General features: G+C 50.5%; 1 protein-coding gene across 16 annotated transcripts in view; it reads left to right on the top strand.

The window, feature by feature from the left end:
* The window catches only part of BCOR (BCL6 corepressor), an 83518-nt gene that overhangs the window by 45169 nt on the left and 24926 nt on the right, over nucleotides 1-13423 (top strand). For 11 of the 16 annotated variants that reach the window (XM_085585957.1, XM_085586030.1, XM_085586002.1 and 8 more), the window contains exons 4-6: nucleotides 162-2990; nucleotides 3687-3740; nucleotides 4214-4397. In XM_085585957.1, coding sequence (XP_085442083.1) covers nucleotides 162-2990; nucleotides 3687-3740; nucleotides 4214-4397 — 3067 coding nt within the window. The remainder of the gene's footprint in view (nucleotides 1-161; nucleotides 2991-3686; nucleotides 3741-4213; nucleotides 4398-13423) is intronic. The other 5 variants (XM_085585989.1, XM_085586015.1, XM_085586031.1 and 2 more) reach the window with 1 other exon arrangement.

Below are 13423 nucleotides of genomic sequence, written 5' to 3'. Positions count from 1 at the left end.
GTTTCTCCCATTTTCCAGTGTAATCAGCCTCTGTATGTTTTCACAACAAACAGCATGTTTGCATTGTTACTGTTTCTTGTCCAAAATGCTGATCTGTCTTTAGCTTGAATGGTAGTTGTGTTAGTGAGATGTGAAAGTAACATGCTTCTTGTTCTGTAAAGGTGGATGCAACTACAGCACATCGCATCGACAGTCTTGCAGCTCTGAGTATGGACAGGTCTGGGCTCATGCGAGAAGGACTCAGAGTCCCCAGTAGCATTGTTTATTCCAGCTTGTGTGGACTTGGCTCGGAAAAATCGCGGGATGCTGCGGGTTCGATAGCCAGCCTGGGATTTACTCCTGAAAGAAATCCAGAGATACAGTTTAAGTCTAATCCCCCCGAAGCGGTGGAAAGCGCAGCTGTCTCTGGAAAAGCCCCGAACGGCTTCAGCGCCATATACAAAACACCACCTGGAATACAAAAAAACTCTGTCCCAACAGGGGAGACACTGGGTTTGGACCGAGCTGCGGGTGACAGGCAGAGTCCCCTCGGTGTCAATGGTGCTAATTACCTAAGGCTCCCCTGGGTACACCCATACATGGAGGGTGCAACGCCCACCATATACCCTTTCCTTGACTCACCAAATAAGTATTCATTGAACATGTACAAGGCATTGCTACCTCACCAGTCCACCTACAGCTTACCACAGCACCTGGCTTACTCGCCCGTGTGTACGAACGGTGAACGTTTTTTATACCTGCCTCCCTCCCACTACGTTGCCCCTCACATCCCTTCGTCGCTGGCGTCGCCCATGAGGCTCTCGACCGCTTCAGCTTCACCAGCAATCCCGCCTTTGGTGCACTGTCCAGATAAGAGCTTGTCATGGAAGATGGGTGTGAGCCCAGGCACCCCTGTCGACACGCACGCCTACCCCCACATCCAGAGCAGCAAGCAGCCCCGGGTCCCCACCGCCAAGCCAGCCCCTGCCAACTTGCCAGCAGATCCCGCGCTGCTGCTGCCGCACTCGCCTCGGCCATCTCCCCGCCTCCCCCTGCCTCCCCAGGTCGGGGATGCCTATGCTGATTTCCACAAGCATTTCCCCAGGATCACCACCTCTCCCTCCTCTGCTGTTACGCTCCCAAAGCCCTATGTGAACATCGGCAGTGAATTTCCACCTGCTCGCCTCTCCAATGGGAAGCTTCCCAAAGGCAGTGATGCTGGGGAGGCACCCCTGCCATCTGCCCCCCATGCACGGAAAGCTGGCCCTGACCGGAAGGACAGCAGGTCTCCCCCACTCCTGGAAAAGCAAGCCCCGACCAAAGACGTGACTGACAAACCGCTGGACTTGTCGGCGAAAGTGGTTGATGCGGAAACCGCTGGCAAGTCAGACCACAGTAAGAAAATTATGCCAACGGTGCTGGTGCATGGGAGGGCAGGAGGGGGGACACACTTGCCAGGCAGTGACATGGTTCAGAAAGAAACCATTTCTCCCGGGAACAGCTGCCCCATCTACAGGCCTGAAATTATCAGCACGGCGCCATCCTCCTGGATCGTTCCGGGTCCTAGCCCCAGTGAGGAGGCTGGGAAGAATGTCCAGCTAAAAAACAAGGCACTGGACTGGGTTATGCCACAGCCGCGGAGTTCCTCCTGCCCCAGGATGGGTGGCACGGAAGCAGTGGTTGGCAGCGTTTCGGGGACGGTGTCGGCGGGAGGGCGGCCAGCGTCGGCGTCACCAGCTCCCAATGCCAACGTGGATTGCGCCAAGACGGCCCGGAGCTCTGCAGAGAGCACCCCCTCAGTTATACAGCACGTCGGGCAGCCCGTCGCCGCCCCTGCGAAACACAGCAGTAAGGTGGCCAAGTCCTGTGGTCAGGAAGCCAACTTCAAGGCGACCGAGACTGCCCTGGCCTCCAGCCCCATCTTCCTGCCGCCCAACGAGGCGTTTCGCTCCCCACATCTGCCCTACCCGAGGAGCTACCTCCCATATCCAGTGCCGGAGGGGATCGCCATCAGCCCTCTCACCCTCCATGGGAAAGGACATGTCTACCCTCACCCTGTCTTGCTGCCCAACGGCAGCCTCTACCCCACCCACCTGGCTCCCAAACCCGGCCTCCCTTACAGCCTGCCAGCCGGGAGGGGGGAGTTCATGACCTACCAGGATGCGCTGGGAGTGGGGATGGTGCACCCCATGCTGTTGCAGCATTCAGCTATGGAGATGAATAAGGAGGAGAAGACGGAACGGAGGTCACGGTCTCACGAGAGGGTCCGCTATGAGGACCCGGCTCTGCGGGGCCGGTTGCCAGAGCTCCTGGAGAGTGGTGGGAAGATGCATTTCGAAATGCCCAGTGACAAGAGCGTGAAATTGCACCAGAACTCTGGCCATAGTAAAAACTCTGCAAAAAGCGACAAACACCTCTTCCCCGATCTTCTGCGAGACGAGCAAGAAGCTAAGAGTGAAGCAAATGTAACGAAAGCCAGCTTTGCTACAGAAAGCAGTAATCAGACTAATGACCCTACAAAGCACAAGGTAGAGCAGGCGTCTCAGCACAGAGATTTTATTGTAATGAGAGAGGAGTTTGGAAGAAATAATGATGTTCACGAAACCTATAATTTCAAGCAAGCCCAGAGTTCATCAGTGTTCGGCTTAAGGAAAGAAGATTTAGCTGTGAGCCAGCCTAAGGAGAGAGTGGCGGTCCAGCCTTCTCCCGTTTTCTTGGAAAGCGCGCACGAGAGCGATGCTCCAGCTCTGGCTTTTGGCAAGGTGCAGGAGGACCCGAAGCCATTCTGCATGGGGACCGTGCCGCCAAGCATTGATGCCAGCCAGACCTATACCAAAGACGGAGCCGACGACGCGGAGTCTGCTGATGGCAAAATACTGAAACCCAAGCCGTCTAAATTGGCCAAGAGGATCGCAAACTCTGCCGGTTATGTAGGTGACCGATTCAAGTGTGTGACGACTGAGCTCTACGCCGACTCCAGCCAGCTCAGCCGGGAGCAGCGGGCGTTGCAGGTGAGTCCACGCGGTCCAACAACCGCCGCGCTTTTTGTCGTTATTTCTCTGTTGCAAGTCACAGTTGAGTTTTTAAAGTTGAGAGAAGCGAACACAGGTGGGGAGACCAGGAAATTTTTTTGTTGGGGCGTACTCGCCATAAATGGTTTTAAATAGCAAAGTAAGTTTATTAATGGAGAGTGAGGCGATGTAAAGAATAGTATGTGTGGCTTATAGGTATGTATGGGCTAGCCAGCTTTAAAGGGCTTTTACTAAGATCTGGTACAAATGTTAATGCACGTTAATGCGATGTTTGTGCAGTTTCGAGGGGAGTTGGACAGGCATGCATGTTACCTTGGCGCTGGCTGTAATTTCTGAGCTGGCCTGTAGTGCCAGCTAGCACAGCGTACCCAGAAGTTTTGATTAGTATGCTAAACGTGCCATTGGATGGTGAGGAGTTGCAGTCATGCATTAGTGGGTCTCAGGCAACGCTGGTTCCAAGTGAGCGCCTAGGGAAGTGTAGGAGTGGTATTGAGGTTGATGCTAAGGGATGATAGACAGATATTGTGTAGGAATATTCTTAGGGTGTTTTACTTTTAATGAAGGGATGAGTTAAGCCAAATTGTTTTGCATTGTTAAGAAAAGAATTGGTTTGTGCTTATAAAAATGGATGAAATTATCTAAATGATCCATTGAGTGCCCATTTTAATTACATAGATGGAAGGATTACAAGAGGACAGTATTTTATGTCTACCTGCTGCTTACTGTGAGGTCAGTTCTTCAAATTTTTATTACTAGACTCTTACATAAACCTTTGAGTTAAATTTCATTTCCAAATACACAAAGGGAAGTTTGTGGGCCATGGTCGTCTTTTATTCATTGTACGGTTTTGTGTTGTTGTTTTTTTTCTTTTCTTTTTAATTTTATTTTATTTCTTTTTTTTTGTTTTTGTCTCTTTTTACCTCCAAAATGGAATGTTTTTGTTCTATATATAATATACATTTATATATAATCTTTTATATATATATATATACTTATATATGAAAGAATTGTGTGGCTATTTGCTTATATGATGCTAGAACACTGTTTTACAAGTCAGATGTGTTAAAATCCTACCCATAGCTGTTTATCTGAAACCTTGGTTTTGAGTCATTGTTTCTTTGGAAATGTTTTCATATAAGGTAAGGTAAATGAAGTAGTTTTTATTGCAAGACTTTTTTTTTTTATATCAATTCTCTTTCTAGCGTGCAATGATGCGCTTCTCAGAGTTGGAGATGAAAGAGAGAGAAGGCCAAACAGCTACCAAAGACTCAGAGGTCTGCAGATTCAGCCAGGCAGATTGGGAAAACTTGAAAGGAAACAGTGAAAAGAAGCCAAAGTCTGTTGCTCTGGAAGATGCCATTGCTGACCAAAATGACAATGACAGATGTAAGCGAATTTAGATGGCTTTCTGAAGCGTGTATGTGTCTCTTTGCCCTTGCAGCTTGCAGCAAAGCAGGCAAACCTTTGTGTTCTCGCTGTGTTGCTGGTGAAAGTCACTGACCTCATCCTCTGCAGGTGCTGAGTTGCCATGGCTGGTACCCTCTGTGCTTGTTTTGGGGCTTGCAAGTTTCTGGTTGCCATTGCACCTGCTTTTCAGGAGATAGTTAACATCCTGTCACTGAGTTACTGCCTCAGAGAGGTCCTCCTTTTAATTCATGGGGTACTACGTCAGTGAACGCAAAGGTCCAAGGTTATATTTTAAATACAGAAAGGTTATGGGGGAAGACAGGAAAGCAAGAAGGAGTTCAGCTTCCTGAAGTTGCAGTAGCACTGAGATATGCCAATATTGCAGTCTTCAAAGCAAGGATGGAGGACAGAAGAGTGAAGGGAAGTGGGGAAGGATGTGATCTGCCAGGCTTATCCATAAAAGCTGGCAGTAACAACTGCAAATGATAAGAACCTACTTTTCCTGGTGACTTCTGTTGCAGTGGCTGGGAAGTTTGTGTGTCACACGTTCTTGCAGGCAGAGTCTGTGAAATTCCGTGTAGGTCTGTATGTTCCCTCTAGGCTGTTACAGGGTGTCAGAGGACTATGGAATGTCCTAAAAGTAAGATAAACTTGAAAATAAATAAATGGAATTATTTTTTACTATATGCACTTATTTTTTGTTTGCACTCTTGGTAAGCATATGGCTTCTATCAGTTTCCACTTTTTGTTTTTTTGTTGTTGTTTTACCTAGGTATTTAAGGAACGGATCAGTTCCTTCTGTTGCTACTTTGTTTTGAAAAACTTAGAAAAAAAGATCTGTGCTGAAAGCATTGTGAAACAATGACTGCACTCTGTGTGTGTGTGTGTGCCTCTGTGTAACTTGGTGGTTAAGTGTGCTCTTTGGTAGGTGGAGAGTCGTGGCTAGGGCTAGTAGAAAATTTCATTCAGGCAATTTAATAACGTTGAATTATTGTTCTGGTCTTTGGTTAATGCTTTTGCCAGAGAGCATGCTGGTCAATTGTGCTTGCTCAGTTACTCACCTAAGTTCAAGTTAGTGTGGCATTGCTATCACTGAAATGACAGCCTCAACAAAAATTGGCATGGCAGAATAGCAAGGGAAAGTTTTAATTGTGGAAGTGGCGAGGGAAGCAGGGTGGGGAGAGGCAGGCTGAGCCTCTGGAAGCTGGGCAGCCTTTTCCTTCTCCAAGTTATATCGAGGTAGCTGCTGGGAGGGAGGCACAGCTGCCTTTGCAGTCCCTGTACTAAAGCTGAGGGCTGGGCAGGCTGCTGCCCTGGCTGTCCCCTTTGCAGCCTTCCTTGCTCCTCAGAGGGCTTGGGATGCCCTGGTGGTGTTCTCTGTTAAATTCTACCCTGGGTGTGCAGGAGAGCTAGAAGAGCAGTCCTGCTGGCTGGTTCTGGCTGCAAAGAGGGTTCAGCAGAGGGGGGATGATGGGCTGTGGAGAGGGGGGCAGAGGGATTAACAGAGGGAGGGAAGGCAGGCTTGCTCAGGGACATGGGGCTGCCTGTGGAGGGGCAGCAGGGCTGTGGAGAGGATGACTGTTAGAGCATAATTGTATGCTGAAACCCCTCCCCCGTCCTTGCAAAAGGCTGATGATCTGGTTTGTCTGTAAATTCACCATTTAGTGAGATCTCTGGCACTTAAATCTGCTGGCTAAAATTTGTTTGAGACTGTTAAATAACTGTTGGAAGCAGGGAAAGTATGTTCAGTCTTATGTTAGTTCATTCCTCTCCTCTGCTAATTAGCTCTGACTTAACAGGCTATTTCAGACTTTGGCCAAACGTCTAAACTCCTAAAAGCACGGATCTGTTCTGCTGAGGGAGCTCCTTTTTTTGTACACCCGCCTGGGCAGCAGCAAATACTTACCAGTACAGATTCAGGTCTCAGTAAAAGTTTTTTATCGTGGTGGTTCACCTCCTGCCCCTCGGGATAGCAGCTGATAAATCAGGAAGCCGAGCTTCACACCTCTTGAATGCCTCTACTGTGGTGGCTTGGGCTCTCTGTTGGGGCTTGAGCCACCAGCAGCCTTAATGCATCTCTCACTGAGCGACTGGCATAGGGGTGATGAGCTCTGCCTTCTCTTCCCCTTCGCTGAGAGCCAGGGCTGCTTATCTTTTGCCTTCCCTTTGCCTTCAGCTTCTGACCACCTTCAACTTCTGTTTGGCTTTAAAGCTCCTGAACAAGAATGAGCTGATGGTTTGCAGCCTCCTGTGTTTCCTTTCTGCCTCCTGTGAGCGATCTTGCTGCTTGAAAAGTTGTTCCCCTGTGTTTCATGTTTGTCTGGCTCTAGCTTGAAAGTGAAACAGCCGTGCCTTTACCTGTGTAAAGGAGGGAATTCAGGAGTGAAACCAGCGGGCTGTTCTGCCCGCGCTGCCAGCGCTTCACCTGCCTGGTGTCGGCAGGGAAGAAGGGAACTGCATCCAAAGCATCCGAAGCTGTGGTGGTGGCATGGAGCCAGCTCCCAGGGCTCCCTGCCGCCGCCTCGGCCGTGCTTGGCACGGAGCGCCAGCGCAATCGGGGCCCTGGCAGCTGCCTGCCCCCTTGGCTCCTCTAAACCTGCCGGTGCAACAAAGGGCTAAATAACACGGGCAGGTGATGCTTACAGAGGCATTTGATGGGATGGAAACTGCTTTTTTTTTAGCTTGTCCTAGGACTTGCTGTTTTTCCTAGCTGCACTGCACATGTATAGACTTTTTTGGAAGCACACGAAGGCACAGTATCCGGTTCCTTAAACTTTGACTTGGCAGTGAGTGATTTTCTGTACTGGGAGTCTCTTTAAGTTTGAGCATCAAGCCTCCTGGAGAAGAGTAAAAGAGATGGGCTTTTGTTTTGCTTAGCTTTTTGTTTTGCCCCCACCCCCCTTTTTTTTTTTTTAAGGTCCAATTTAAGGCAGGTAGCCATATTAGCTAATTAATGAGCAATTAAAGCCAATAATTAAATTAGAAGTGCTTCAGTTCTCTCCCATCTCATCTAGGCTTTGCTGGGCATCTGAGACCGGGCATCTGAGAGCAGCCGCAAAGCTGCTTTGTTGCCAAGGTGACTTGTAAATGTTGCTGAGGCAATGCTGCTCCAGTGCATTTTTGTAGCACAAACATGATAAATTATGGGATGCATATGTCATGAGTCATAGGATTGTTCAGAGATCAAGTGATTTAAGCTATTGGCATGGACACACACATCAATACTGGCATGTGATGATCGCATGTCGGTTCATAACAAAGCTCTTCCAGAGGTTCTGAAAATCATACCCGAGTATGAAAGATTTAGTGAATTCTCCAAACTGTGAATTTCTTGACTAGGGAGCATAACTTCACCTCTTTATTTAATTTTTTAGCATGGGAGACCCTGCCTATTTAAGCCTTAGCTGGGCAAAATTACCCAAATATATTAGAAGCCTGATCTTAACGTGTGAAGTCATAAGGAAGACGTTAAAGCAGTTGGTATGTGTGAAGGTAAACGGTGCAATGTGCCAAAACGCATTGCACAATTGTTCTTAGCATTGTAGTGAAGTGCCAGTGTCCCTTTGCATGGTGATGCCCTGCTATTCTTTTTTCTTGCTGGCCTGTGTGTACACTGGAACAAATGAAAGATGGAGGCAGCAAACATGTCCTTTGCCCTGGTCAGTTATTACCTTCCTGCCACAGGACATAGTGGAAGGAAAAAAAAAAAGTCTGTGCACTGAGAGTGGTGGTTGCTTGTTTGTGCAGTGTGGTAGGCTTGGGTAGAATGAAACAAACGTGGAAAGCTCCCAAGCAGAGGTTCTTGGAAGGAAAAGTGAAATCAGTTGGGTTCCCTCAGCCCCATGGGATACTCAGAGATGAATTCTGAGGATATCTTAGGGAATTTCTTACTGTTGTTGTGATCTCCCTGCTGAATACTGGGTTTTAGCATTTGGATAGTCATTACTGTTCTTGAATGAATAAATGGTGCCTTGCATGTAAGTGAGTGCAATGAGAGGTTGCTCCAGGGAAGAGGAAATGCTGTTTTTAGCTGCCATGTTTTTTGAACAAAAGAATCTGCAGCTTAAACACTAAGATGTATTTCCTTGTTTGCATCGAATGGGAGCGTCTGGTCTTGTTGACAGCAGTTGACAGCAACAGGAAGATGGAAGAACGAAAGAAAGTTTTTTGGGTAGCGTGTTTGTGCGTGTCTGTAACTGCTTTTGAGACTGTAACCCGTGCACTAAGAAGATACTGCTTCAGACAGAAACAGCTGTGAAGAAGCATTTTCTTAATTCTTCCTTGTTTCAAGATTGGTAGGACAGTGAGAAGTGGTTTGAATTGTTGGTGCTGGTTGTCACAGCTGGTGTGAGACTAGCAAATACTGAAGGCTTGAGGAAGGAGCACATTTAAGAGTTTAATCTCCTTACTCATAGAGGTGTGTTGCTATAAGAACTCAGCATTTATCCTGTGTTTCTGGCTACCTCACCACTGTTAGAATAATGATGATATGAGAACTCCCAAGTATTTTGTTGTTTTCTTCCTCAGGCAGAGAAAAGGATGTTGTAGATACATGGCATGGGAGGGGGGTGGTGGGAACAAAAGCAGATAAATTCTCATCCTTGTTGGGCACGCACATTATGCTTATGTTGCTGTACTTCTTGTTGACATTTGTATCTTAATTTGGGGAGACATTGCGTCTGATCCCGGTTGCTTGCAAAACAGTTTGAGGACAGAGTGGAATCCGGTGGTAAAATATTAATAGAGCCTGCTCTCCATGAGGCAGCCACCGCTGTGCCAGGGGAAAAAGCCTCTGGGCTTGTGACGTGTCCGTGCAGGATGCGAGGAGAGCCTGACAGCCCACGGGCTGCGCCGTGTCCCCAGCAGGCAGTGACCTTTGTTCTTGGCACTGAAATCCGGCTGCGGGAGCGCGCAGCACAGGGCAGGGACACGTCCTGTCCCGCAGCACAGGGCAAGGGAATGTCCTGCAGCACAGGGCAAGGACACATCCCGCAGCACAGGGCACATCCCGCAGCACAGGGCAAGGACACATCCCGCAGCACAGGGCAAGGACACATCCCGCAGCACAGGGCAAGGACACATCCCGCAGCACAGGGCACATCCCGCAGCACAGGGCAAGGACACATCCCGCAGCACAGGGCACATCCCACAGCACAGGGCAAGGACACATCCCGCAGCACAGGGCACATCCCACAGCACAGGGCAAGGGAATGTCCTGTCCTGCAGCACAGGGCAAGGACACATCCCGCAGCACAGGGCACATCCCACAGCACAGGGCAAGGGAATGTCCTGTCCTGCAGCACAGGGCAAGGACACATCCCGCAGCACAGGGCACATCCCACAGCACAGGGCAAGGGAATGTCCTGTCCTGCAGCACAGGGCAAGGACACATCCCGCAGCACAGGGCACATCCCACAGCACAGGGCAAGGGAATGTCCTGCAGCACAGGGCAAGGACACATCCCGCAGCACAGGGCACATCCCACAGCACAGGGCAAGGGCACATCCTGCAGCACAGGGCACATCCCACAGCACAGGGCACATCCCGCAGCACAGGGCAAGGACACATCCCGCAGCACAGGGCACATCCCACAGCACAGGGCACATCCCGCAGCACAGGGCAAGGGAATGTCCTGCAGCACAGGGCAAGGACACATCCCGCAGCACAGGGCACATCCCACAGCACAGGGCAAGGACATGTCCTGTCCCGCAGCACAGGGCACATCCCACAGCACAGGGCACATCCCGCAGCACAGGGCAAGGGAATGTCCCGCAGCACAGGGCAAGGACACATCCCGCAGCACAGGGCACATCCCACAGCACAGGGCAAGGGAATGTCCTGTCCTGCAGCACAGGGCAAGGACACATCCCGCAGCACAGGGCACATCCCACAGCACAGGGCAAGGGAATGTCCTGCAGCACAGGGCAAGGACACATCCCGCAGCACAGGGCACATCCCACAGCACAGGGCAAGGGCACATCCTGCAGCACAGGGCACATCCCACAGCACAGGGCACATCCCGCAGCACAGGGCAAGGACACATCCCGCAGCACAGGGCACATCCCACAGCACAGGGCACATCCCGCAGCACAGGGCAAGGGAATGTCCTGCAGCACAGGGCAAGGACACATCCCGCAGCACAGGGCACATCCCACAGCACAGGGCAAGGACATGTCCTGTCCCGCAGCACAGGGCACATCCCACAGCACAGGGCACATCCCGCAGCACAGGGCAAGGGAATGTCCCGCAGCACAGGGCAAGGACACATCCCGCAGCACAGGGCACATCCCACAGCACAGGGCAAGGGAATGTCCTGTCCCCCAGCACAGGGCAAGGACACATCCCGCAGCACAGGGCACATCCCGCAGCACAGGGCAAGGACATGTCCTGTCCCGCAGCACAGGGCACATCCCACAGCACAGGGCAAGGGAATGTCCTGCAGCACAGGGCAAGGACACATCCCGCAGCACAGGGCACATCCCGCAGCACAGGGCAAGGGAATGTCCCCCAGCACAGGGCAAGGACACGTCCTGTGGCACAGGGCAAGGACACGTCCCGCAGCATAGGGCAAGGGCACATCTCGTCCCACAGCACAGGGCAAGGGCACGTCCCGCGGATCCCTGGCTGGCTCCCGCCTCGGTGCAGGGTGATTACACAACCGGGATTAGTTTGCGGAGATGCCCTAACGCTTCCCTAATGGTCTTAGCTGCAGCGAGCGGGACGGATTTCACAGCCGCGTGTGCGGCGGGCGGTCCTTGAGAGGGATTTCTGGATTTCTGCCTCGGCAGCTGCGGAGATGTAGCTCCGGTGCCCCGAGGGTCCCTCTGGGATGTCACCGGGCAGCAGAGGCCAAGGTGTCACGGAGCTGCTGGCAGTGAGGGCTTTCTGGGTGAACCGCAATAGGTGTGTGCTGTTCCTCCCAGCATGCGGAGCCCCGGAGGAAGGCTGGCAGTGACAAGCTGTTAGCGAGGTCTCTCCCCTCTTTATTTTCCAGCACAGTCTGAATGAGCGCTCGACATCCCCGTGCCAAGTCCTCTTGCAGATAGAGAAGGAATTAATCTGCAGCAGGTTGCTTTCGGTGGTGGCAGGCTGGAATTAGCTTGCTGTTTCCTGCAAGCCGTAAAGATTAAGACCATCACCCCCCACCCCCATCTCCCTCCTACAGCCTGCTACTTCCTTTGACCCTGTGAGAGCTTCTCTGGGAATTGGTCAGGATGTGCCTGCCTTTTCTCAGGCCAGACAGTGTTAGGAGCAGGAAAGCTATCCCAGTGCAGCGACGCACAGCATGAACCATGGTGTGTAGCTGTTGGTGCTGCTGGAGATGAGAAGGCTCTAAGACAGCAGGGGTGTGGCTGAGAGTGCCCTTACCTGATCTCTTCAGGGAAACTGACCACAAAAGGATAATGTTTCCTTATGAAAGGAAGAAAATAGCAGATTGCATTAAAAATGTAAAATGAAATCTGATAGACGCATTTATTTCTATTGTGATACTTAAAACGTGGCTGGGCCAGCTGCTTTTGTGCTGTGCGAAACAGGGCTGCTGGGGCTTTTGGTGTGGTTATAGGGTACAGCTGTGGGGCGGCGTCCCCATGCCACATGTGTGAGCACAGAGTGCTGCCAGACTCATTCTGATCTGGGGGGGCCCTGCAATTCAGGGGCACGGTCACAGTGAGCTGAGATACCTGTTCTCTGGAACATCTCAGCGCTGTTGGCTGGAAGAAGTATGACAAAGTGCATTTTAAAGTCTTGGAAGGAGCATGTGTTGGCCAGACGGCCTTGTGGAGAGGAGCATCGCTGAACAGCGGAACAGCCCGAGCCTCCCGCTCGCCTGCAGAAAATCAGCTTTTGTTTTGATTTTTCTTGGCCGATATCTTGTGCTGTTTTACAAGCAGCCCTGCAGGCAGCTTCCCAAGCAGTGTAAAAATTATGCTAGGGTGTCTTCTGGTGCCGACAAACATTTCCAGAGCCTTTGGTGCTACTTGGAGCCATTTCCAGATTAGGGTGAAGAGAAAACTCATTAGGGAAGTTTCCCCTTGCCATCCCCCAGCCTTCCATTACTTATAACAGGTATTTCGAGGATGGTTGTGAAACCAGGAGGGGTTGGCAGAGCTGTAGGAAGGTGTTGTGGAGATCAGATGGGATGGAGTTGGGCTGCATCCAGATGCTGCCAGTGGTGGGTCCTGGAGGGTACAGGAGGGGAGAAGGGGTTGCAGGGGAGCAGTGTCAGCCCTGATAAGGGAGAAGAGAGAGAAGTTGAAAGCCAGGCTGGACAGGGCAACCTGTAAAAAACTGAGTAAAAGGGAGAGAGGATCCACGGGAGGGAAGGACAACAGAGTGTCAGGAGTCCAGGTATGAAACTAGCAAATGTGTTTACAGGAAGGGAAGTGGGAGAAGGAGGAAGGGTGAGAAGGAGGAAGACGAAAAGGGATGGTGAGCCATGGGGAAGTGGGATAGAACTTACAGTTTGCCAAACAGTGGTAGAGGTGTGGAGTATTAGTTGGCCAGGAGGGCTAAAACACATGGGAACTGCAACTTGTTTGTGGGAATTGTAAATAGGAGCTGATTATCTGTGTTGAAGTCTGTATTGCATCTCTGCCTAACCTTGCCTTTGCTAGTTTGGTTAAACCCAAGAAAATAACGTTATGCAAAATGGTGATTAAGTGTAATTTTAAATCAAGCATCCATTTAAAATTGCATAGGCTGTGTCTGAATTTGGGCAAACAGTATTGGAGGGAAGCTGAAGTTAGTGCGGGCGAGGCAGCATGGGTGTTTTTGTGGCTAATTTGTCAGACTAGTTTCTAGTAAGCTTTTCAGGGCTCACCCTCTTGCTGTTGCTGGAAATACTCCTTGAAAAAAGTGAGGTCTGTTTTAAAAGGAGGTGACAGAGATCATGTGAGGTACAGTGACTGGTTGGTTGCTTGAAGTGAGAAAGCCTTTTTATAACCTTGGATTCAAGTAGTGCTTTTTTGCAAAATATCACAGCTATTCTTAGCGGTATTTCTGTG

The sequence above is a fragment of the Lonchura striata genome, chromosome 1 (assembly GCF_050655825.1).
Source record: "Lonchura striata isolate lonStrDom1 chromosome 1, ASM5065582v1, whole genome shotgun sequence".
In the NCBI taxonomy this organism is placed as follows: Eukaryota; Metazoa; Chordata; class Aves; order Passeriformes; family Estrildidae; genus Lonchura; species Lonchura striata.
This window is presented reverse-complemented; position numbering and strand designations above follow the sequence as displayed.